This window comes from Vipera ursinii (assembly GCF_947247035.1).
Source record: "Vipera ursinii genome assembly, chromosome: 1".
Taxonomy (NCBI): domain Eukaryota; kingdom Metazoa; phylum Chordata; class Lepidosauria; order Squamata; family Viperidae; genus Vipera; species Vipera ursinii.
Window position 1 is genome coordinate 247,739,146 of NC_139512.1, and position 25,512 is coordinate 247,764,657.

A 25,512-nucleotide genomic window follows, 5' to 3' on the forward strand; every position below is an offset into this window, starting at 1 on the left:
GAGGAGGAGGAGGAGGAGGAGCAGGAGGAGGAGGAGGAGGAGGAGGACGAGGAGGACGAGGAGGAGGAGGAGAACGAGGACGAGGAGGAGAACGAGGACGAGGACGAGGAGGAGCAGGAAGGGACCTTGGAGGTCATCTAGTCCAACCCCAGGCAGGAAACCCTATAACATTTAAGACAAATGGCTGTCCAGTTTCTTCTTAAAAACTTCCAGTGTTGGAGCAGTCACAGCTTCTGGAGGCAGGTTGTTCCACTGATTAATTGTTCTAACTGTCAGGAAGTTTCTCCTTAGTTCTAGGTTGCTTCTCTCCTTGACTAGTTTCCATCCGTTGCTTCTTGTCCTGCCTTCAGGTGCTTTGGAGAATAGCTTGACTCTCTCTTCTTTGTGGCAGCCCCTGAGATATTGGATCATTGCTATCGTGTCACCCCTCACCCTTCTCTTCGTTAAACTAGACATACCCAATTCCAGCAACCATTCCTTATATGTTTTAGCCTCCAGTCCTCTAATCATATTTGTTGCTCTTCTCTGTACTTTTTATAGAGTCTCAGCATCTTTTTCACATCATGGTGACCAAACCTAGATGCAGTATTCCAGGTGTGGCCTTACCAAGGCATTGTAAAGTGGTATTAACACCTCACATGATGTTGAGTCTATCCCTCTGTTTATGCAGCCTAGCACTGTGTTGCATTAACAGAGGGATAGAATCAAGATCACGTGAAGTGTTAATACCACTTTACAATGCCATGGTAAGGCCACACTTGGAATACTGCATAGCATCTTTGTATAGCATCTGCCTGATTTAACACTTTCTGCCTAAATGATCCAGTTCAAGAATCTCAAAAGGAACCACCTCTATGAAACAGAAACTCAAAAGAAACCATTTCTATGATATGTGATAATTCACCAGAGTAAGCCTTCTTATTTATTTATTTATTTATTGATGGGATTTATATCCCGCCCTATCTCCTGAAGGACTCAGGGCGGCTCACAATAAAACATATAATAAGTACATAAATCAAGATAAAATGAAAATTGAGAACATCAGTGCAATAAAAATTAGAGAATTTTAAAATGAATTAAAAATACTAAATATAAATTAATTAAAATGCCTGTCAGTCTAGGTCAGCTTGGTGGAACAGGTGTGTTTTGAGGCCGCGGCGAAAGGATTGGAGGTTTTGGGCTATCCGAAGCTCAGGGGGGAGCTGATTCCATAGGGTTGGTGCTCCCACAGAGAAGGCCCTCCCCCTGGGGGTCGCCAGCCGACATTGCCTAGCTGACGGTACCCTGAGGAGGCCTTCTCTGTGTGAGCGTACTGGACGATGGGAATTTGTTCCCGGCAGCAGATGGTCCTGCAAGTATCCCGGACCTAAGCCATGTAGGGCTTTAAAGGTAAGTACCAGCACCTTAAATCTCACCCGGAGGGCAACTGGTAGCCAATGCAGCTCACGCAGGAGGGGTGTAATATGGGAGTATCGGGAAGCTCCCATCACAACCCGTGCAGCTGCATTCTGCACCAGCTGAAGCCTCCGGGTGGTCTTCAAGGGCAGCCCCATGTAGAGAGCATTACAGTAATCAATACGGGAGGTAACGAGTGCGTGGGTGACTGTACGTAGGGCATCTCGGTCCAAAAAGGGGCGCAATTGGTATATAAGACGAATCTGGGCAAATGCCCCCCTAGCCACGGTTCCAATGTGATCTTCAAAACTGAGTCGTGAATCTAGGAGGACGCCCAGATTGCGTGCTTTATCAATGGGAGGTAACATCTCTCCTCCTATAGTCAGAGATGGAACCTCTTGGACTAAACGAGATGACGGTATGTACAGCCACTCAGTCTTGGCCGGGTTGAGTCGAAGCCTGTTTTCTCCCATCCAAATCTGTACCGCTTCCAGACAACGGGACATCACATCAAGGGCATCACTGGGTTGGTTCGGGGTGGAGATGAATAGCTGGGTATCATCAGCATATTGATGATATTTCACCCCGAAGCTACGGATGATCTCTCCCAGCGGCTTCATATAGATGTTGAACAGGAGGGGCGAGAGCACCGAACCCTGAGGCACTCCACAATTAAGAGGCCTAGGGCTTGACCTCTGCCCTCCTGCCAACACCGTCTGCGAACGGTCCGAGAGGTAGGAGGAGAACCAACGCAGAACGGTGCCTCCCACTCCCAGCCCCTCAAGACGACGCAGTAAGATACCATGGTCGATGGTATCAAAAGCCGCTGATAGATCTAATAGGACCAGGACAGAAGAATAACCTCTATCTCGGGCCCGCCAGAGATCATTCACCAGCGCGACCAATGCCGTCTCCGTGCTGTGCCCCGGTCTGAAACCCGATTGGTACGGATCTAGATATTCAGCTTCCTCCAGGTTCAAAGGGAGCTGTCGCGCCACCACACTCTCAACGACCTTCGCAAGGAAGCGAAGGTTGGAGACAGGACGGAAGTTGTTTAAAACAGCTGGGTCCAGTGCCGGTTTCTTGAGGAGGGGCCTTACCACCGCCTCTTTCAAGGCAGCAGGGAAGTACCCTTCACTCAGTGAGGCATTGATAACTGCTAGGAGCCAGCCTCGTGTAACCTCCCGAGAAGCATAGACTAGCCAGGAGGGACACGGGTCCAACAAACATGTGGCGGCACTTAGTTTCCCCATGATCTTGTCCACTTCATCCGGAGTCACAGGATCGAACTCTTCCCAGATGTACTTGGCCAACTTCATCGATTTCCTCTCGTTAGATACTGCCCAGTCAGAGTCCAGACCAGCCCGAATCTGAGCAATTTTGTCCACCAGATATTTACTAAATTCCTCAGCCCGTCCATGTAGGGGGTCCTCTCCCGTCTCTTGACTTAAAAGGGAGCGGACCACTCTAAATAGGGCGGCCGGGCGATTATCTGCGGACGCAATGAGGGTGGTGAAGTAGGCGCGCTTTGCCACCCTCATTGCCACAAGATAGGATCTAGAAAAGGATCTTAACTGTGTTCGGTCAGACTCAGACCGACTGGCTCTCCAAATGCTCTCTAGGCCCCTTCTCTGGCGCTTCATCTCCCGCAGGTCCTTGGAGAACCAAGGAGCGAGTCGGGACTTGCGCCGGGTCAGAGGCCGCAAAGGGACAACGCGGTCGAGCGCCTCCGAAGCAGCCTGTTGCCAGGCATTAACTAAGGACTCGACCGGGTTGTGGGAGAGGGAGGTGGGAATCGGTCCAAGCGCCATCTGGAATTTATCTGGGTCCATCAGGCGCCTGGGGCGGAACCACCTGGTCGGTTCCGCTTCCTGACATCGGGGGGTGACGTGACGGAGGCCCAACCGCAGGAGGTAGTGGTCTGTCCATGAAAGGGGTTGTGATGTTGGAGTAACCCCACCCAGCCCATTTAGCCACTGCCCAGAGACAAAAATTAGATCCGGCATGTTTCCTCCCTCGTGAGTTGGGTCCTGAGTAATTTGAGTAAGGTCCATGGCCGTCATGGAGGCCATGAACTCTCGGGCCACTTCTGATGCACTGCCCAGGGAAGGTAGATTAAAGTCTCCCAGTACCATAAGCTTTGGAAATTCGACCGCCAATCCTGAGATGGCGTCAGGTAGCTTGGGTAGAACCGTTGCTGTGCAGCTTGGAGAGAGGTATACCAGAAGTAGGCCCAACTGACCACCAGGACCCCACCTTAAGAGGAGGGATTCACATCCGTCTATCTGAGGGGCAGTGGCCTCCCGCGGATGGAGGGTCTCTCTGATAACGATCGCCACGCCACCTCCCCTACCCTGAGCTCGAGGTTGATGTAGCACACGGAAACCTGGAGGGGATAAATCAGTCAGAGGGACCCCTCCTTCTGGGCCCAGCCAGGTTTCCGTGATGCATGCCAGGTCTGCGCCTTCCTCCTCGATCAAGTCATGGATGAGGGGAGCTTTATTCACAACAGACCTGGCATTAAAATAGATCAGCCTGAGCTCAGGAGTCAGACCTCCCTCTTCCCCAGGGCAGCAAGCGGGAGCCAGAGGGTCAGAGCGCGCCACAGCAAGAAGATAGCGTGGGCGTGATCTCAGAATACGATATGACCCTCTGCTCCTCCATCTGCTGCCATTCCCAATTACTGTGGGGATCGGTATCCCTGTCCCATCCCCCTGGTTTACAAGACTCTCCTTGGCCCTCATATTGCCGCGACCATTGGCCAACTTAGGCTGAGACAACTTAGGCTCGATTTGCTGGGCCTGACCCTCCCCCCTCCCTAACCCTTCAAAAAAATTTAAAAGAAAACCCAAGAGCCTCTTCTTGGCGCCATGCCACCTCTCGGGGTCCCAGGACCCGTCATTAAGGAAACGGCGGCGTAGGTCTGATGGCCATCTCTGAGAGAGTGGGGAAGCTCTCAGGGCAAGTAGCTCACTTCTGGTGTAAGCCATCAGAGGTGGAAATAGGAGTAAAGGACGAGCTGGTAGGAACAACTGCCTGGCCTGATAGCTCTTATTGGGGTCCCAGTTTGTATTTTACTAGTGTTTGTTTTTCATTACGGTTCATTCTGTATGCCTATCTTATTCTGTACACCGCCCTGAGTCCCTCGGGAGAAGGGCGGTTTATAAAAACAAATAAATAAATAAATAAATAAATATCACGACCACAGAGCTGAAGTAGTGGCTCCTGAGAACATGGTCACCCTCTCACAGTGATCAGGATCTCAGGGGGTCATCATCCAGCTCCGGGTAGGTCGCAGGAGGAGAGAGAGTCCGGTGAATGCTAGCATAGTCTGTTGGTGGATAATCCTTCTTGTCCTGAGAACACTTACATCTTCCAGGAATACTTACATAGTTACGTGTTAAAGGAAATTAAAGTTAAAGGAAATCATTTGGGACAAATATTGACCCATGAAGGCAAATCAGAAACAGTGCAATCAGATAAAACTTAGAAAGGTCACATGTAGCATAAAGGGGGATTGGGTTTGGATTTGTTCAATCGACATCCATCTGATCGAATGAAATGGGGGCAAGATCAGAGAAAGGTTACCAACATAAAAAGAATCTCACCTAAAAAAAATTTTCAAGCAAAGAAAAAGAGAGAGAGAGGTTGGCTTCTCTGCTCACTCATGAAAGGAAGCTGACTTACTCATTACATGACTTTGATGACTCATCCCAAACAATGTTGGGAAATGGGAGTCATTTCTAGGGTTAAAGGAAAGGGGATAAATATCTCATGGCAGGAGAGATTCGGTCACATTTTCATTCTTCAATGGAGAAGAACAATGAAGCACGAGAGGAAGGTGATTAAGAGGAACAGGTGTCAATGCTGCAAACATTGACATGTTTTTGCACTACAATATAAGAGGCAGCCTTTTGCTTAAACTGCTTTGCTTTGAATAACAGAAGGGAGGGAAATGTCAAACGGCTATTTTGAGAAGATAAGAAATAGTCGCGCACAGAAAGGGAAGTGAAACTTTATATGTAAAACAAATTGGATAATGTGATTTATGACGTGTAAACAAGGGTGGGAATTGTGTATGATATGATGGGCTTAGGGGAGGAGATTTCAGATTCTGGCATCCATCTATGAGTGCTGATGCTGCGTTTCATTATTAAGACTTTTTAGATAAAAAATGCCTGAATTTTGTTTGAACTGTCTCGTTAATCGGAACCATGACAACCGGACAAGCTACTGCTGTATGGAAGTCCAACTGCCTAGCTCAGTTTCCCAACTGTAGCTCCGTTCATCGAGTGCAGGTTGCATAATTGGGAGAGAAGGATCTGAGTGGTAGAGGAGAGAAGAGAAGAGTATATGGAGAGGTCAGAGAAGAGTGATTGATTAGAGCTGCAGCCAGTGAAAACCACCCGTAGCAGTCATTCACAAGGGGCTAATGTGAGACAGACATTGTTACACCAAGGAATCAGTTAATACAAGTGAGATAAGAAACCTTCATCCCCCAAAAATGAAGTTGGCTTTCTCTATTAGTTCCAGGAGCCTTTCCTAGTTAGGGATCCTTCCAGTCCTTGCCAAAGTAATGTATGGCTTTGCTGAAAAAGCAGTACACTATCCTGCCTTGTGTGGATCTGTTGCCTGATTATATCAATCTAACTGAGCTTGACTGATCTAAAAAAATAAAATAAAATCAAGTTACTCTTTGGATGGGGTAACTGAACTGAGAGGTAAAAGGAATCCAGAAGAAAGCAATGGAATATTAATTTGGCCATGTTGCAAATACTATCAGCTTGCTGTGACGTCACAAAAAGTCAATCTCATCTCAAACGAGAAAGAGAGAATTACCACTTGTACCTCAGATTTCAATTTCTGTCCTCTTTTTGTACAGAACTAGGTTGATCTTTTTTCTGGGTGGCAGTAGTTTTCTAGTGAAAATTTCAGCTTTCTGGAAGGACATTTTTGCTCCAGTATTAAATGTCGAGAAAATCTTAGCTTCCCAATTGTATCAAGCTTACTCAAAGTCTGCACACTAAATGATGGCATACTTGAATAGTTCATGCAATGAGGACTTTAGAAACATAATGGCGGACTTCTTGATTTGAAGAGAAAGTAAGGATAAGTTACTTGGTCCTGAAGATTTTAATTAGTGCAAAGGAATGATTAGAAGCATTCCATGGCAAGAGAAGCTAATGGAGTTGTTATTATTTTAAGACATTCTGAAACAAGGGGGGGAAAAACAAGCACATTTGCAAGCCATTCCAGATGTAGGAGATGACCAGGCTGAGCCTGAGGGAGGGGTCAAATGCATCATCAATCTTGAGTTCCTTCGCTCCCACAAGAGATCTAAGTCCAGCCCACCTTATATTCCAGAGGTCCCCAACCTTTCTCAGTTAGCGGACCAAAGGGAAAGAGAGGGGGAAGCATCTTACACATGCACGTGCACGCAAACGGGGCCACAAGCACAGGCTATGCAAACAGGGCATGACACTCGCTAGCGCTGCCCCATGTCTCCTGCATGGGTGCTAGCACTGCCCCGTTTGCACCATGCAGCGCCCCATTTGCGTAGCGGTGGCAGTGCTACCGCGAATGGGGGTAAGTGCACGCACACACATGTGCGCACTAGCCAGCATGTTCCGCTGCCGGTGGCAGCAGGCCATGGTCCAGTAATGGGCCACGGCCCACAGTTTGGGGACCCCTGTTATATTCCATTGACTCTACCGCTAATTTTGACAGTTTGTAGTTCATATTCTTGTAGAGAACTTAAGCCTGCAGTAAATCTTTACATTCATTTGAACTGCCTGGATTTCCTGATTTCTCACGCCTGACACCAATAAAGATAATGGAAGCCAAAAAAAAAAAGAGAGAGAGAGAGAAAGCAGTACGGCTGCAGAAAAAACTTGAGGATCATCTGAAAACAAGAGAGAAAGGAGGTGAAAAGAACTGACCCTTACAATATGCCTATGGATAGCTACAGCTGGAATTGTAGAAATGATAGCTGGAAAGCCATAGTCCAAAATAAGGAAAGGATTCTAAGAACAACAACAAAATGATTTCTTCACAATAAAAGAAAAAAGAAACAGGAATTGTTTAATGGGTATACATTTCATTTGGCAATTGTGAACAGCAAATTGAAGAAGTCATGGAGAGAATGCCTGCCTACTTTGAATGAATTTAAAATCCCAGAATCAGATTAATTCCATCCTATGATTGAATGACATTTCTGATGGAACTGAGTATATGCAGTCTTAACAATAGCTGATAGCATCTACTATAGGTAGATAGTAGATATAGCACTCTTCAAGTAGATAAAGGGGTGCCACCTCAAGTTCTCTATCAGTCCAGAGTGCAGGATACAGAATAAATGTCTTAAGATTACAGGATGGCAGATTCTGGTTGAATGTTTGGAAAACTCACACGGATAAGTGCAACTTGCAACTTAATTTTAAACAAGATAAAATTTATTTTTATTATCCATTAATAGTCAGATCAGAAGCTGCACCCTCCCGTGTTGATGATGCTTTATTTTGTGAGCCTTTGCAGACAGCAGGCTGTACTTGATGGCCTAAATCAGAGGTCCCCAACCCCCGGTCCCGTGGACTGGTACCAGTAACGGGGTCCACACAAACAAGCAAAGCCCCATCCGTGGGAGGCAGGCAGCAGACGAAACCACACACACCCCCCTCCGTGGAAAAGCCTCTCTCCACAGAACTGGTCCCTGATGCCCAAAAGGTTGGGGAGCTCTGGCCTAAATGTTTTCTTCCTGCTCTTTGATTCTGTGAAATGGATGTTCCTATGAGGCACCTCTTCTCTTTTTTTTTAATTCCATTTATATCCCGCCCTTCTCCGAAGACTCAGGGCGGCTTACAAGCTTAGCAGTAGCCTTCATTCTATGTATATGCCTGCTTATTAGGGCTTTCACACACACCCCAAGCGGCATTATTACAAAGTCAGCTTAATTGCCCCCAACAATCTGGGTCCTCATTTTACCTACCTCGGAAGGATGGAAGGCTGAGTCAACCTCGAGCCTGGTGGGACTAATTGCAGGCAGCTAATTGCAGGCAGCTGGTGTTACTTAAGGAGGCATTAGCCCACTGCTCCACCAAGGCTCTTTTTTTATGACTCCCAAGTTATTTCATGGGCAGGTTTCTCCAAGGCAACCTCACAAGTTACTCGAACAGTACAATTGTAGATTTAAGAAGAATTCCTAGGGTCTAGTTGTTAGATTATAGCCTCCTTATTGAAGGCCATTTTCCTTAGACAAAAAAGTGGGAAGTGGGAAAAATTAATTTCAAACATCAAGCACCCAAAGAATATAACATAAAGAAGAGCCTCAGTATTCCAGCATTTCTCACGGAGCACAAGCCAACAAAGTGCCTCTGAAAATGCCACAGACAAGACAAATTGCTATTGCCTCTTCAGGCAAAGAAACTGATGAAATAATTATTTCCTTTAAAATGTCACACATTCATATATCTGTGGGGAAAGTACGGCAGTGTACAATACTAAGGCATTTTCCACACGTTGGACCACAGTGCCACAAGTCCACTCTCAGCGTGGCAAGTGGACACTGGAAGTAGGAGTTCAACATATCTGAAGCAGATAAGATTAAAGCCTACTTTGGTCAACTTGTCTTCTAGTTCAAGGAACAGGCTATGTTAGTGCGGAAAGAAATTGGAACAATTCTCAGGAAAAGAGAATTGAAAAGAGAAATGAAGGCTGCATCTAGAAAGAAGACAGCAAAAAGGAAAACGTGCAAGGAAACCTTTTTTCTACACAGATCCATACTATTAATTTCATTTTCCTAAGCTAAGTGAAGAAAATAGCATAAGTTGCTCTCAGCTCTACTGACTCTAACTCCAGAACCCCAAAATGGTTGGAAAGGGGAGGGGGGGAGACACACATCTGGAGGGCACCAGACTCAGAGAAGCTGACTGAGGTTTTACAGAGAGGGAAGTGAACAGTCAGTGAAGCCAAACTCTTAAGGAATCCAAAGGCACAAAAAACAAAACCAGGGATGAGGTCTGGCATTTTGTCCATCTCTCTCTCTCTCTCTCTCTCTCTCTCTTTCTTTTTTCTTTCTTTTCTTTCTTTTTCTTTCTTTTTCTTCCTTCCTTCCTTTTTCTTTCTTTCTTCCTTTTTCTTTCTTTCTTTTTCTTTCTCTCTCTCTTTCTCTCTCTCCCTTTCTTTCTTTCTCCTTCCTTCCTTCCTTCTTTTCCTCTTTCTTTCTTTCTTTTCTTTCTTTTTCTTTTTCTTCATTTTTTCTTCCTTTTCTTTCTCTCTCTCTCTTTCTTTCTCTCTCTCCCTTTCTTTCTTTCTCCTTCCTTCCTTCCTCTTTCTTCTTTCTTTTTCTTTCTTCCTTTTTCTTTCTCTCTCTCTTTCTCTCTCTCCCTTTCTTTCTTTCTCCTTCCTTCCTTCCTTTCTCTTTCTTTATTTCTTTCTTTCTTCCTTTTTCTTTCTTTCTTTTTCTTTCTTTCTCTCTTTCTCTCTCTCCCTTTCTTTCTTTCTCCTTCCTTCCTTCCTTCCTTCTTCCCCTCCTCCTCCTCCTCCGTGGCCGGAGTTTTGTCCAGAGCGGCCTGAGCGAGCAGGGTCCAGCTCGTCTTTGCAGCACTGATTTAGGCCACTGAAGAAGAAACTCCACACACACACACAATCTGCGGTTCCGGCTTGAAGTCGACACCCGCGGCTCAGACGTGGAGGCGGCGGCGGCGGCGGCGGCGGCAAAGGGCGGCTCAGCCCGAGAGCGCGACAACCCCAGCGAACCGCAGCGGCGTTACGGCAGCCGAGACGGCGCTGCGAAAGGCGAGCGCCTTTCAGAGACGGGCAAAGGAAGCGCCTCGCTCTGCCCCGCCGCCGAACTTGAAATGCCGCCCTGAAAGAACGGGTCGGCGGCCAGCGGCGGAGCGGAGACTCCTACGCCGCGGCTGAGAATGAGAGGGCAGAAACGGCAGCGCGTCCCTGTCAGGCAGCTCCGGACACGCTTGCTCCCTCGGAGGAGGAGGAGGAGGAGGAGGAGGAGCCGCGGAAGGCAGCTAGGAAAAGTCACGCACCCAAAGCGGCGGGAGGCACGGCCGCTTGTCCAGCCTCTAGCGGAGGGACGCGGTACTGCAGGAGGGGAGGGCTGCGCTGGAGCTGCCGGCCGGCCGGCCGCGCTAAGTTGCTCGAGAGTTTGCGGCGGGCTTATTTAAAGAAAGCCGTAATTAAAGAAAGCGCCTTGACCTGAGCGACCTATTCCTGGGTTCCGTCCTCTACACCAGCGTTTCCCAACCTTAGGAACTTGAAGATGCGTGGACTTCAACTCCCAGAATTCCCCAGCCAGCTATGCTGGCTGGGGAATTCTGGGAGTTGAAGTCCACGCATCTTCAAGTTCCTAAGGTTGGAAAACGCTGCTCTACACCCTGAAGCTCCTGACCGAGCTTCAGACGAAGCAGCAGTGCGGGAGGGAAGGAGGCAGACGGAGCAGCGTTCATACAAACGGCTCTCTCCGATTCTTTCTTACAGGGATGATGTTTTCCTTCCGCAACAACGTCCCAATCTGGAGAAGGAAAGTGTTTGATGTACTACGAGATGTTATCTAATTAGAACGTAAGAGACTTAAATCTTTCCAGCAAGCGGGTCACATAATTAATGTTAATTTAACGCTCAGATTCTCAGCCATTAATTTTTATTCCCTTAAATGTAGTTTGGCAGGGCCCCCTGATCCATAACAATGGATTTCACCGGATGTAACGGCACAACTTGTTCTGTGGAGTGAATTACTTCAGACCTCCCTATCCCAATAATCAGATCCCATCAGGTATGCATTATTAAGCCATGTAATTGAATGGTCCATAGTTTGCATATCAGACTATTAAAATAATGCGCTTTGCTTTTCTTCTAACACGGAATGATACAGCCTCTGCGAATGTTGGGTGATTCTGATAATTATCACCAAATGACTACAAATGTTCTCTTCATTAAGATGATTTCTTTCAAGCATTTTTATTAAAATTTGAATAATGCATTAAACGGCCGCCTGTAGAGTCCCACTCCCACCCCCGTGGCAATAATATTCGCCAGCTACCATTCCCAAAGAAGTAAAAGTACGGTAGTAGAAAACGGGCAAAAGTAGAAACTTAGGGCGGGCACACAGCAGCGGAACAAAATTGTCGCCAAAGTAATAGGATGAGATCTTTTCAGACAGTTTTCATTTTAAATGCCTCCCATTGTAGCAGAGAAGTTTCAGAATTCTCTAGATCTTGTCGGCTGTAATTCAGCCAAAAGGAATAGGAAGGAGGCAAGAACATCAAATGCCCACACCCGCTTATTTCCTTTCGTAGAGGAGGAGAGCAACGACAGAATCAGAGTCAAACCGGATAAGTTTGCATAGTGCACTAAATTAAAATGTGGCCGGCTAATTACTTAGATGTTCGGTTTGTTTCCTGAGCCCTGGCGCCTGGGTTACTTAATAAATCAGGATTCACTTAACCACGTCTGAACGTGTTACGGGGATGTTTACAACAACCCCCCCCCCATTTTTTCCAACTGGAATATAAATTCCCCGGGTGGTGAAGTGCGCGTGGGGTCTCTGCAGGAATAATAATAATAATAATAATTAAACAAAAATTCACCCCTTCCCTTAACAAAGGTTTATTCTCGAACGACTAATTCCTGTTTCACTTTTCGACGCTGCTATCCTACGCCTCTTCTTACGAGAAAGAAGCTCCGATTGAACTCCGTGGGGGTCCCCTTCGGGAGACCGAGCACAGCACGTTTTCTCCGCGCCATCTCGAGGCGCGCTCTTCGCTCCTCTTTGACCTAAAAGCCACTATTATCTCGGCTTTCTGGGGCTGCCTGGCTGTTTTCAAAGCTGAAGAGCCCGCCAGCCAAAATTAAGAGACTCTCCGAGAGGGAAGAATTCACTGCTGCAAAATATGAAAGGACCTGCGCCCGCCCTTCCTCTCCCCCCTTCCTCCTCCTCCTCCTCCTCCTCCATAATGGAAACCCTTTGCTGAGGGGGGGGAGAGAGAGAGAGAGAGAGAGAGTGGGTTTGTTGGTTTGGTTGTCGTCCGTCTTTAATTAGATAATCAAAAGACAAAAGGGGCTTCCGGACGGGGCGAGCCAGGGCGGGGGGGGGAGAGAAAGCGCTCTTCTGCTCTGCAAGCGCGGCGGTCAGAGTTTACGGCAGCCCCCACGCGCCCCCCCACTCCGCCCCCCCCCCCAGCCGAAGCTTGCTCGCTGCCTGAGTTGCAGAAAACTCCGGCAGAACCGGAGAGCCGACGTCTCTTCCAGGGGGCAGCTGATTTCTGCATTTTCTCCGCTGGCTGGAATAAAAGGCCCGGGCCAGGCCCCCCCCCCGCTCCCTTTGCTTCCAGCTGGACGGAGCCAAACGCGTGAAGCCAAACGCTCACAGCAACGCGGGCCAGGCTCCCCGGTGGGACCCCCAATCGGCTTAAATGGCGGGCCTCCGGTTTCCACCGGATCCGTTTTGTGTAAGCGATTTCAGATTCTCTCAACGGTCGGGTGGGTGATCTGTCCTTTGCCCCCGCGGACCCCCGCTCCCCGCCTCTCCCTAATCCTGACCTGCGCCCTCACCTCCATCCCTCGTTTGAGGCCAGACGGGCTCCCTTGGGTCGGGATTGTCGCTTTTCTTTTAGTTGGGGAGGGGACGGCCTCCGGCAGGAGCCCGGGAGAGCTGAGCGGGGCGAACTATGTGTGCTCTGTCTTCTGTTTGGTTTGGCGTCCTCGCTATAGCAACCAGCAGTGGACTGACAAAAATGCACCCTCGCTGGACAATGAGCCCGGCCTCGCTGTTTGCTTCCCTCCTTCTCCTTTTGGAAAGCCTAGCAAAGGGAGGGGGACACACCCACCCCCTCCCTCCCTCCCTTCCCCCTCGCCAGCCGCCCTAGCGACCTCCACCTCAGCCCTGCCGGCTAGAGGAAGGAGGGGGGGGGTTCCTCCGTCAAACGCCTCTCCCGCCCCCAGGACCAGCTAAACACCCTTCATGGTCTAGCTACGGATCGGGGTGGGGTGGGGGGGATGGGAAGGAGAGATGACTTAATGGCTTTCCCACCGGCTGTCCCCTGACCCACTAACTCTGGGTTTTCTCCGGAGTTCAGCCGCTTCGGATCTTATTGGTGAGAATCCCTTGAGCTGGCCTTGGGACCTCTCCTCCCGGGTCCGCCCAACCAGGCACAAATCATATGCTTCAACACCTGCCTTTTTTTTTTTCTACCTTGGGTTGCCTTTATTTGGTCCCCAGCACAGCCCTTGTGAGGCGGTCTAATGTACCGCCATCACCAGCCTTGCAGGATGTAAGGCTTTTGTCACCTTACCTTGGAGGGACGTGGGGGCAATCGCCTGGGTGGGCTTATTCCTCCTCGGCTTTATTGGGCTCGTAAAAAGGCTGCGGGGTGGGGGGGGGGAGGAGCAGTTGCCTTCCCAGAAAGCAGAAATGAGTTATTTTAACTGCAACCAGTTTACTGAGGAGTGGCTGAGGCCTTCCCACTTAGCTTGCCTCTAGGGTTTGTCCATCTCCCACCAATTTTTTTAATCAGTCTCTTCTATTCGACTGAGGCTGGGCTATCGGTGTAAAATTTCACTAAATAACAATTGTAGTTGAGTGTTTTTCTCCACTTCCTCCCCCCCCATAAGCTTTTCCTCTCCCTCTCTTCTTTCTGTTATAGTCTTACAGCTAGATATTGGTAAAATATGGGGTCTTTCCTCCTCTTAAGTGGAGATAATGGCACCCAGTTTGCTGGGTTTTTCAAGAAGGGAATACATCCCCAAATGTTACAGTAGTTTAAGAAGGTAGAGGAAGCATCAGAGTAATTGGACTGTTGCATCCCTTTTTCTGTCTTTCCTCCCCAGTCAATCTTCCACACCTCATCCAGTCTTCTCTAATCACTCAGAGCAGTCTATGTGTAGCCTTCCTAAATGTAGCACACTCCAATGTTGAATGGCATTTTCCAATCTCTCTCTCTTCCTCTCTCTCTCTCTCTCTTTCCCTCTCCCTCACACACATCCAAAACCAGAACTAACACTGAGAAAAAAGTATTACCAAGCAGTTTGTAGTCCAGTAACCCCAGGGACACTAGTTTAGGGAAGGCTGGGGTACCTATTCAAAAAAAGTCCCTGAGTCAAATAAAATCAGAGTGAAATCCTTTCGGAGCTGCAGGCATTTCTCTCCCCACAGTTAACCTTATGAAAGTCTAAAGAAAATAGCAATTTTAAATTATCAAGAATAATTAATAAATAATTATCAAGGGAAAGAGAGAGGGGGGGAGAGCAGAAATAGATCCATACAATAATAAATCCACACACTATGTAAAAAAAAAACAACCACCATCTAACCTTCTCCTGGGAAACATGGCATGCTGAAGGACTAGATTTCTACATTTCCCAACTTCGAAACAGTCTTTCCCAATCTGGTTCTTTGCAATTTCCTCATTATCATCAGAAGTTGGTTTTTCAGCTGAGATTTACAGATACTCAATTACAGCACATCTGGAGTAAGTGCAGATGGAAAGTAGCTTGTTCAGAGAGACTTTATAAAACCAGAGTTTGTAATGATCAGAAGAATATGACAGTCTGTCCTGTACCACTGGGGGAGTCAGGGAACTGAAAAGATGAAGGTCACTCATATGGCATTCCAAGGAAGAAAGGCTGGGTGAGCTTCCCAGATATTCTTGTCTTTAAAAAAAGATTTAAAACTTGGGGTGTAGGGTGGGGAGAAAGATTTTAAATATGCCACCACTATCCTTGAATCCCCTCTACTCCTAATTCATTTATTCTCTACTCCTAATTCATTCATACCAAAGCTTTTAAATCACTTTTAAGGGCCATTTTAAGTGAGCCAAAGTATGAGTGTGTCTCTTAAAATTAAAATGCATCCTTTGAAAGCTATCAGTAAATAAACCGATTTCCAACAGGATCTTGCTTCAAATTCAGAGTGTCTTCATTCAGCACTCCCAGATTAACTGCTTTCTTTTTGATACTTTATACTACCCAAGAAGTCCATGGAAACTGCTAAAGACTAACTCACGTTCTGATAGTAGTGTTCAAAGCACCTTGGGATCATGTTTAATGACACGATTCAGAACCAGAGGATGAAAAGAAGGGAGGGAGGGAGGGAGGGAGAGAGGGAGAGAGAGAGAGAGAGAGAAGGAGAGAGAGAGAGAGAGAGAGAGAGAGAGAGAGAGAGAGAGAGAGAGAGAGAGAGAGAGAGAGAGAGAGAGAGAGAGAGAGAAGACCAGATTAATATCCAGCCATTTCAAGTCCTGAAATTTCCACTCCTGCCTTTGCTGAAATTGCAAGGCCTCATAAGCTTGCCAGTAGGTTTAGAAATTGTCAGTGAAAGTCTGGCTGGAGAAACATTAAGAAATGTGCAGTAGTTTCCATCCAACTGTTCAGGAGCTGGATGAGAGACTAGGAAAGGGGAAGGGGAAAAGGAGAGATCATCTCCTGTTGGGCCTTCCCCAGAGCCCTGGAGCTTGAATGACTTGAAAGAAAAATGTCCATGCTGGTTAGCCTTAGTCCAAAGAATGGAGAAGGCGACTTTAAAGGGCAAGCTTTAATTTCAAGGGACAACCCCAGTTATCCATTTCTGCCCATTCTTGTTTTCGGCTTCTTTCCGAAGTCCTGTGTTTGTGAAAGCTACCCGGAGTAGCCCCCCCCCCCCACTTGAAAGTGTAGCTTTTCAGTCATCTTATAAATGCATCCCTGAGGCTGCCGTTCTGGCGACTGGAAGGCAGATTTCATTAAAGCAGCCCAGCTGCCTCTTTGTGCCAGAGCAGATTCTTCAAGCCATCACTTGTGAAGCCTCGGCTTCCGCGGAGGGACTCCCCACCCCCTCCCGGCCCTTCTGTGCACAGGCCCTTAAAAGTTGAAGTTCCATTCATGTGTGCGTCCGGGCTTTCTCTCTCTCTCTCTCTCTCCCTCGCTCTCTGTCCAACACGTCGGGCTCCCACTAGCCTCAGCAGAGGAAAATAAAAAGCTGCACCAAAGCCCAAGATTGAATGATTCGGGAAGGACATCAAAAGAGCCCAAGCTCACAATAATTACATTAAACGCATCCTGGGCAAGAGCACGTGTGGGCATCCAGCTCTGAGCTTGGCCTTTCCGTGCGGGGCAAGGCGTTGGGGGGGTGTTGAGGGGGGGCAATCTCATATTTTACTTGGACTTGACTTGGATCAAGGTGTGAAAGTGGTAGAGCAAAGAGAGTTGTGGAAGTGGGGGGGGCGACTCTTCCTATGCAGATTTAATGCCACCAGGATTCATTCCGCCAGCTAGTCTAGATGCAAAGACGTACAAAAAGGCCTCTTCCAAAAGGGCAGGCTGATAAGCCCAAATTTCACAGAGGAATGAAGTAGGCAAAATATGGGAAAGAGTCAGTCTGTTAAAGAGGGAGGTTATAATAATATTACTCTCTCTCTCTACTAAATCATTCTTATTTATGGCTTGCAAAATTGCACTGGAGGCCCTGGATGGATCTAGAGATGGTTGCAGGTGTACGCGCGCAAGGACCAATGCACTCACAAAGAGAGGTATTATTTGCTATTATAACAGGTGAGGATGTTATGATTTTTTAAATGATTCCAATAGTTAGCAGTGAACTGCTGATGCCAGGAAGAGTAAAGGGAGTAAAGAGCCCAAAGGAAGCCCTTCTGGCCTTGGATGGTTGTATCTTTCCTATCTCCAAGGACCTCCATTTATTGGCCACTCCCAGCTACATATACAGTAGTACCATCCTCGTTGAAGCGCTGGAAAGCCCGTCCCCGTTACCTTTACCGTTTCCACTGACATCACGATGCTGTGGGTCAGTAGTGGGAAATGATTAACCGAGGGTTGTTACCCTACCGTAGTAGTAGTGATGAGAATGAACTTTGCTTCAGCTAAAGCTGGCTGGAGGACTCCCTTGCACTTAACATGCCACAATCACGCCTGCCCTGGTAACAATGGGTTTTTTTTTTTGCCTGCCGTGTTTCCATGTTTTTGCCTTAGCAGCTCGTCTCCGGTCCATGAGCGGCACAGGTTCAATACAGCTCAGCTGTATAAGCAGTCTTGAAAGTACTTTCCAACACCCTACCGCACCCCCTCCCCCCTCCCGCGCGAGCGCCTTTATTCCGCCGCCGCTGCAAAGGCAGCCTCAAGGGATACGTAACCTAGGTGGTTTGTTGCCCATTACTTTTGCAAGGCAGGCAGCGGAGGCAGGAGAGGGACCCGTGCAGGGGGACAGAAGGGGGAATACCCTTCCTCTCCTCTAGCCTGCAACCCACCACCTAAGGCGCCCCTACTAAGCTTTCCTCCCTCCCGCCCGCAAAACAATGCTCGAAGGAGCTTATTCCTGACCGGGATGCGCCGAAGATGGGGGCGGGGGACGGAGAGGCGGGACTTGGCTTCTAGCATCTCCCGCGCTTCTCGGCAGGGGAAGACCCTGGACGATTAATTTCAGCGGCGGCGGCGCGGGGGGGGGGGAACGGACGGAGAACGAGGCGGTTCAGGGATAGGGAAAACGGCTGCTTTGCTTTGGATTGTTTTGTTTCGCTTTATATATATATATATATATATATATATATATATATATATATATATATATATATATATATATATATATATATATATATATATATATATATATATATATATATATGTGTGTGTGTGTGTGTGTGTGTGTGTGTGTGTGTGTGTGTGTGTGTGTGTGTGTGTGTATATATACATCGAAACAAAACAATCCAAAGATACATACATATACATAGATAGATAGATAGATAGATAGATAGATAGATAGATAGATAGATAGATAGATAGATAGATAGATAGATAGATAGATAGATATAAAGAGCCATTCGCGGTTGTTTCTTCCCCGCGGGGCGCCTTAGGACTGACTCCCGGGATCCGCAGCTCCGTCTCCAGCAAGAGGAGAGGGAGAGGTTTGTTTCCGGGCCTGGGACCAAGCCGACCTTAGGACAAGCTTGTGAGACTGATGGAGAGCTGCCGCTTCTCTTCCAAAGCAGATCCAGGCGCAAGGAGCTCTGAAGCGCTGGGCAGCCCGATTGCAGGTGGCCAGAACTGAGGCTGGATTGAAAATAGCCCCCACCCCCACCCCAAATCTCTGCCAGAGGCCTCACAGTGGATCTCTCTATTTAGAGTTCTCGAGAAACTTTTAATGGCTTTCGATCAGCCATTGAGACCATCAGAATTAAGGGGTGAAAGACCTTTCTGTTCCACCCAGTTCCTTTGTGGCCACCCTTTATGTCTCTCCACTGTGGTTTTTTTCACTGCGCACGCACCCTCCCTGCTTGAAGCTATTCTCGTAGGCATTGGAAGAAGACCCCCCCCGGCCTGGTTACCTTCTCTGCGAAGCCGCGGGCTGTTGATTTGAGCTGAGAATGACGCAGAGAGAAGCGGTTATTAAACCAGCAAAGTAAAACACAGGCGAGCTGGCGCGTCTTTGTAAACTACCTAGAACTTTACGTTGAAAGAGAATGCGTCGAACCAGCCATTCCTTGTTTCTAGACTGAATTCACTAGTAGACTGGTGAATGGTCTGCTGTTCAATGCAGAGGGAGGGAGGGAGAGAAAGAGAGAGAACCCAAAGATAGTTAGTTATAACTAGTTTCAAAACTTTTGAGAAAATGAGCTGTTACCGCAAAGCTCTTCTTGAGTCCCGACTTGACAGTCAAAGAGGAGATTTTTGTGACTATGTTTACTATTCGACATTAGTTCTAGAAAGGACTGGTAAAGATCGCCACTCAATATGCTTCTTGGGCACTTTTCAAACTACCGGCCAGTTTCTTTGGGAACTCACCGACGCCATTTTACTGGGATGGTCCACAGGCACAAACGCACACGCATACCTATACAGCCAGGTCAGTTTAACCAAGCGCATCGAAGAGGGGACAGCCGTATAAGCCAGCGCCCTGGAGGTCGGTTGAGATCCTGGCGACCCCAAGGAACCCCGACTTCCGCAAGGGATTTCAAGACTCCGAGCTCTCGGTTGCAAACGTTTACGTTCACCTGAAAAATTCTGTCGAGCTCTCCTGAGCGAAGGGGTGGCTCCTCTTTCTTCTGATGCCTGCGTCTCTTTCGCGTTTGCGTATGCAAATGTAATATAGAAGCCACGTGTAGACGCCACACGCAGATTCACACACACACACACAACCCACGGAGAGAAATCTTACTAATCAAATAACCTTCCTTTGAATGATACACTGTGGAGGGCTGGCTAAAAGGAAGGTGCTCTTAGCTTGTGGTGGTCGTAAATTCTCCCGCCTGTTTTGGCAGGGCCTTTCATACAAGGGTATCCCATGTCCATAGTGTATCCCGTGTCCATAGCCTGACCCGGAGCAGTATGTTGTTTCTCCTTGGCTGGAAGCAGGAGATAAGGACACCGGGTGCAACGCGGAGGGCCTTATTGGTCTGGGCACGACTTCTCAGATCAATGGATGGGTCCGTCGCAATGAAGCACCCGTTTGACCTCCGCAAGGCCCCTAAGCGCTCTATTGGAAATGAAGCGTTGATGAGACGCCTTCCATTTAAGAGGGCTGGTTTGGAGGATCTGTTAAAACAGCCAGACCCAGCTACTGGCCGCCCCGGACGAGGGACTCAAGTCACAAATGGATTTAATCGGGGGAAGGGGAGGGAGTAGTATTAGATCAGGCTGTTTCGCTTTCCCTGTGCCTAAAGCTCCTGCGGCAACAGCACGCCTTCTTTGTGAAGGGAGAAAAGTGACTGAACTGTAATCCCGCCGGTGGTCTCCCGGGAGCGAGAACCTCGGCATACAATCGCCCTTAGGTTCGTCTCTGCGCTTAGCGCAGTGCTAAGCCTTAAAATTCTAAGTTTTGTTCTCCAGCAGCACCTGCTGCTGGGACACTTTGGAGACCCTTTCCCCCCTCTCCCTCCCACCCCATCTTTCTTATCCTTCCATTGTGGACAATGAGGAGCAGGTTTCTCTTGGATTATTGGGCGCAAAGACCCAAAGAGACGTGCTTGGATGGAGGGAGGGAGGGAGGGAGGGAGGGGGGGGGAAGGTGGCAGGAAAGCACTCGGCGCTGGGCTGCATTGCCGCTTCAGGCACTTCTTTGGAGAACAGCGGGTCCCACCGACACGAACGAGCCTGGCTTGCAAGCCAGCACCAGCGGGGAGACCGTTAGTCTGTATTCCTAGTAGTGCCGACAGGACGAGCCTCGCTCCTTGAAAAGCTCTCTCGCAAAGTTGGCAAGAAAAAGTCTCGCTTGAAGTGAGCCTTCCTTGCAAGCCAGAAAGGTTGGCTCGCAAGAGGCAAAGACCCCAACCGTCTGGAATCCCAAAGGAAAGCATTGGGGGGGGCGGTGGGGGGGGGAGGAAGGGAGGCCCCGGCAGGCAAGGGATTCTAGTCCAGCCAGCAGACGTTGCTTGCCATTGAATGGATAGGCCCTTCTCTTTCCTCCCTCCCGCTGCCCCTTGGCCCTCGGTGTCTCGCCGGTGGGGAGGGGTACCGTAAGAGAAACGAGGCTGGAGGGAGGAATTCAATCAAGTTAGCCATTGGCAACCGGGCCACCCCCTCCTCCGGCCCTCCGGAGCACTTTGCGTGCTGCTTGCAGGTCCCTTCACTGGAGAGACGGCTGAGTTTTGAAGGGCTTTCAAAGAGGGGTAAGCCTCATCTGGCTCCCCTACCCACCGGGCGCTGCGCAGGTGGCCAGAAGCGACTGAGCGGCTCCTTCTGCTTTCTCGGTGCCTGTTCATCTGTTCCCCCCCCCCTCCTTTCTTTGCCTTTCCCCCCCCCACGTGCGTGCGCTCCTTCCTTCTCTTCCTCCATGGAGTTTGATTACAAAGAGATGGGGGGGAGAGAGAGAGAGAGAGAGAAAGAGAGAGAGAGAAACGCTGTGTAGGAGGCGTGGTGTCAGCACCAGGGCCGGGGCCAATGGGAGGCTCCCCCTGAGCCGGTTGCTAGAGGTCTCCACGTAAATCAAAGCGCAGGGAGCCAATGGGGGCCGGAGGGAGGGAGGAGAAGGGACGCGTGCCTTTGCAGTGGGCTCTGCCAAGCGGACTTGCGGGGGAAGCGAGCGGCGAGAGGAGCCCGAGGCGAAAAAGTAGCTGTCAAATGCGCGGCTCCTTTAAGCGGAGCCCTCAGTCCGGCTCGGAGAGTCATGGCGACCACAGCGTCTAACCACTACAGCCTGCTTACCTCCAGCTCGCCCATGGTGCACGCCGAGCCTCCGGGGAGCATGCAGCCCGGCGCCGGCTACAGAGACGCCCAGGCTCTGGTGCAGGCGGACTACGCGCTGCAGAGTAACGGGCATCCGCTCAGCCACGCTCACCAGTGGATCGCGGCGCTGTCCCACGGCGGCGGCGGCGGCGGCGGCGGGGGAGGCGGCGGCGGCGGCGGGGGAGGCGGCGGAGGCAACGGCGGGGACTCGCCGTGGTCTCCCAGCCCGCTGGGCCAGCAGGACATCAAGCCCTCGGTGGTGCAGGCCGGCGGTCGGGGCGACGAGCTCCAACAGCAGCAGCAGCAGCAGCAGCATCACCAGCAGTCGCAGCAGCAGCAGCAGCAAGGCAGACCCCCGCACTTGGTCCACCACGCCGGGAGCCACCACGCCGCCGTGGCCGCCGCCGTGGCTTGGAGGACCGGCGGCGCGGCTCACCTGCCGCCCGGCATGGCCTCGGCCAACGGCGGCGGCCAAGGCGGGCTGCTCTACTCTCAGCCGCCGGGCTTCACGGTCAACGGGATGCTGGGCTCCGGCCAGCCGGGCATGCACCATCACAGCCTGCGGGATGCCCACGAAGAGCCCCCGCCGCCGCCGCCGCAGCAGCCGCCGCCGCCGCCCCCTCACCACCCGGACCATCTCTCGCAGCAGCAGCAGCCCCAGCACCCGCACCACCACCAGCACGGGGGCCCGCCGCCGCCCCCCCACCACCCCCACCACCACCAAGAGGCGCACTCGGACGAGGACACGCCGACCTCGGACGACCTGGAGCAGTTCGCCAAGCAGTTCAAGCAGCGGCGGATCAAACTGGGATTTACCCAAGCGGACGTGGGCTTGGCCCTGGGCACCCTCTACGGCAACGTCTTCTCGCAGACCACCATCTGCAGGTTCGAGGCGCTGCAGCTGAGCTTCAAGAACATGTGCAAGTTGAAGCCTTTGTTGAACAAGTGGCTGGAGGAGGCGGACTCCTCGTCCGGCAGCCCCACCAGCATAGACAAGATCGCGGCGCAGGGGCGCAAGCGGAAAAAGCGCACCTCCATCGAGGTGAGCGTCAAGGGCGCCCTCGAGAGCCATTTCCTCAAGTGCCCCAAGCCCTCCGCCCAGGAGATCACCTCGCTGGCGGACAGCCTCCAGCTCGAGAAGGAGGTGGTCCGCGTGTGGTTTTGTAACAGGAGACAGAAAGAGAAACGCATGACTCCCCCGGGAGGGGCTCTGCCGGGAGCCGAGGACGTGTATGGGGCCAGCAGGGACACGCCGCCGCCGCACCATGGGGTACAGACTCCTGTGCAGTGAACTCCGCCCGGGGCGGGGGGGAGGAGGGGGCTGGGGGCCGAGGGGGCCGAGCCCGGGCCTCTTTCCCTCCGACCCGACTCCTCCGACCCTTTCGATGGTTCCCCTCCCCTTTAAAACAAAGCAAAAAGCAGACAAAAACAAACAAACAGAACAGAACAGGAAGGAAGGCGACCGCACTGAACTATGCTTGGCTCGGTAGCGAAGTGGGTAATGCATGAGGGTGTGTTTTGACCTTTACAGGCGAGTAACCTGGCAATGGAGAGCAGTGAGTATACGGAGGGATGTGTGAGAGGCGAGGGGGGGGGTGCCTCCTGGCCCTTCCTTCCACCCGCTGGCTTGCAGGCTGACAGCCTCCCCCCCCCCCTCTCTCTCTCTCTCTTCCCCTTTTCCCCTCTGTTTCTCTCTTTTTCTTTTCTCGGCAGCCAGGCACAAGCCCCCCCCCCGAGATTTTTTAGAGGAGCGAAAAGAAAAGTTGGGCTTGACTTTAGCAGCCCAATCCTTAGGGGATTTAGGACAGGTGCACCTCCAACACTTTTGGGGTTTGGTTTGCGGTGGGCGGGGGGGGGCGGGGAGAGTGCAGGCAAACGCGAAGGCAAGAAAGGGGGCTTAGAAAGGCCCAGCTGACAAATTGGTGCTGCTGGAAATGGATGTTTGCCCATTATTCATCTCTTTCTCATTTGCGGCGGGGGTGGGGGGCGGTGGGGGGGTGGGGAATGATTTGCATTTTCTACCTGGCCCAGTAGATCCTGTAGATCTGGCCTTTCTTCTTTGTGGGGGTGTCTTTGAAGTTTGAGGACAAACTTTGGTTGGCTCTTTCCGCCTGCCTTTAGCCTGCCTTTCGGGAGGAGGGGGGAAGCTGAGCTTTTCAGTCTTGTAAAAAAAACCAGTAGAAAGAAGAACAGGAAAAGCGGGGAGGGGATACATAAGAGCTGCTTCCCAGAAAGAAATGTGGTTCTGAAATTGTTCAGCGGCAGAGATCACAGATAGTTGGCCGGCATGGGGGAATTGGGAAAGAAAGATGGAGAATGAAGAATTGCTCTTAGGGCCTCCCTTGCCCAAGTTGGTCTGGTTCAGGCTATCGCCCCATTAACTCCCAGCCAGCATGCCCTGGCTTGTCTTAGTCCAACCTCTCTGAATGTCAACTGGGGGAAAGTCAAAGCATTTGGGCAAGCCACAATTAATTGGACCAAAAGGGGGGGGGAAATATGGAGTGACTGTAGAAAACTCTGGCAGTTTTTCCCACCAGAAAGGGGCACTTTGGGGAGAGGACTCTAACAATGGGAGAGGGAGAGAGTGTGAGTGTGTGTGTGTGAGAGAGAGAGAGAGAGAGGGAGGGAGAGAGTGTGAGTGTGTGAGAGAGAGAGAGAGAGGGAGTGTGTGTGTGTGTGTGAGAGAGAGAGAGAGGGAGAGTGTGTGTGTGTGAGAGAGAGGGAGAGAGTGTGAGTGTGTGTGAGAGAGAGGGAGAGAGTGTGAGTGTGTGTGTGTGAGAGAGAGAGAGGGAGGGAGAGAGTGTGAGTGTGTGTGAGAGAGAGAGGGAGTGTGTGTGTGAGAGAGAGAGAGAGGGAGAGTGTGTGTGTGAGAGAGAGAGAGGGAGAGTGTGTGTGTGTGAGAGAGAGAGGGAGAGAGTGTGAGTGTGTGTGTGAGAGAGGGAGAGAGTGTGAGTGTGTGTGTGTGTGTGTGTGTGAGAGAGAGAGAGAGAGAGAGAGGGAAGATTGTTTCACCTGAGAAAGGCCCCTATATGCCTTGCATATCCAGCAGTACATGAACCTTAGGACAGTGATGCTGACACCTGCTTTTCAATGTGAAAGGAAGAAGGGGGGAAGCCCCTGAAGGCGGATACCCTTCATTCTGGGAAAAGGGGACCCTTGAAGGGAAACCTCACTGATCAAAGTCACAAAGCTCAGAGGAGCAGCTCTGTGATCCTAAGGTAGAGCATTTCTCTTTGATTCGCTTTATCAAAGATTGAAAAACCTAAGGGGACGCCCACTTTAAATGGGGCTGGCTTGCTTCCACCTCCTGAGCTACACGGTGGTGAGTTCAGCCACAGAAAGAATTGCGATCAAACCCAAAACCCACCCTAGATCCATTCGTCTCAAGGGGAGGCTTGACTTCAAGGGAGGAAGGGAGAGTTTCTGTCCAAAGGCTGCTGCTCCATTTGGATAGAACTGGACCCATTCAAAAAGAAAGAAGAAGAAGAAGAAGAAGGCGGTTCAGGCTGATAACAGAGTCAGATTTTCATTCCCTGGAATTGCGGGGTTGATTTTTCAATTCAAAAAGGACCGTGGGGATTGCTTTCAAAGTCAAGGGCATAGCTGAGGAGGAGGGGGGGGGGTGGTCTGTGCCTAAGGTTGCTGAGGCCTTGTGCAGGTGGGAAAATTTCCCTTTAGGGTTTAGCATCCCAAATGCTGCCTGACACATCAGCTTAATGTAGATGGGATGAAAAAGACCAGCTTAACTCTACTGGGCCCTTATTTTTGAAGAGAGTTAAATGAAGTGGGAATAAAAACAACATAAACGGCATTTTTCAAAATTCGTCCTTGACCTCCTCCTCCTCCTCTTGGTTCGTGGTTTTAATGGGTACACTGACTTGGATTGGAAATGGTTCACTTGCCCAAACAAACCAAAGGCAGAAGTTTTCGGATAGAGGGAGGTGAGGGAGGGCCTTGAAA

At 50.1% G+C, this 25,512-nt stretch overlaps 2 protein-coding genes across 2 annotated transcripts in view; both read left to right on the plus strand.

Moving 5' to 3' along the window:
- The window catches only part of LOC310632678 (uncharacterized protein), a 685,758-nt gene that overhangs the window by 567,025 nt on the left and 93,221 nt on the right, over positions 1-25,512 (plus strand). The window lies entirely within an intron of this gene.
- Positions 21,494-22,843, plus strand: POU3F2 (POU class 3 homeobox 2; the record flags this gene model as incomplete). Its single annotated transcript, XM_083357995.1, has 1 exon — positions 21,494-22,843. The coding sequence occupies one exon, from the start codon at positions 21,494-21,496 to the stop codon at positions 22,841-22,843; it is 1,350 nt and encodes a 449-aa protein (XP_083214121.1).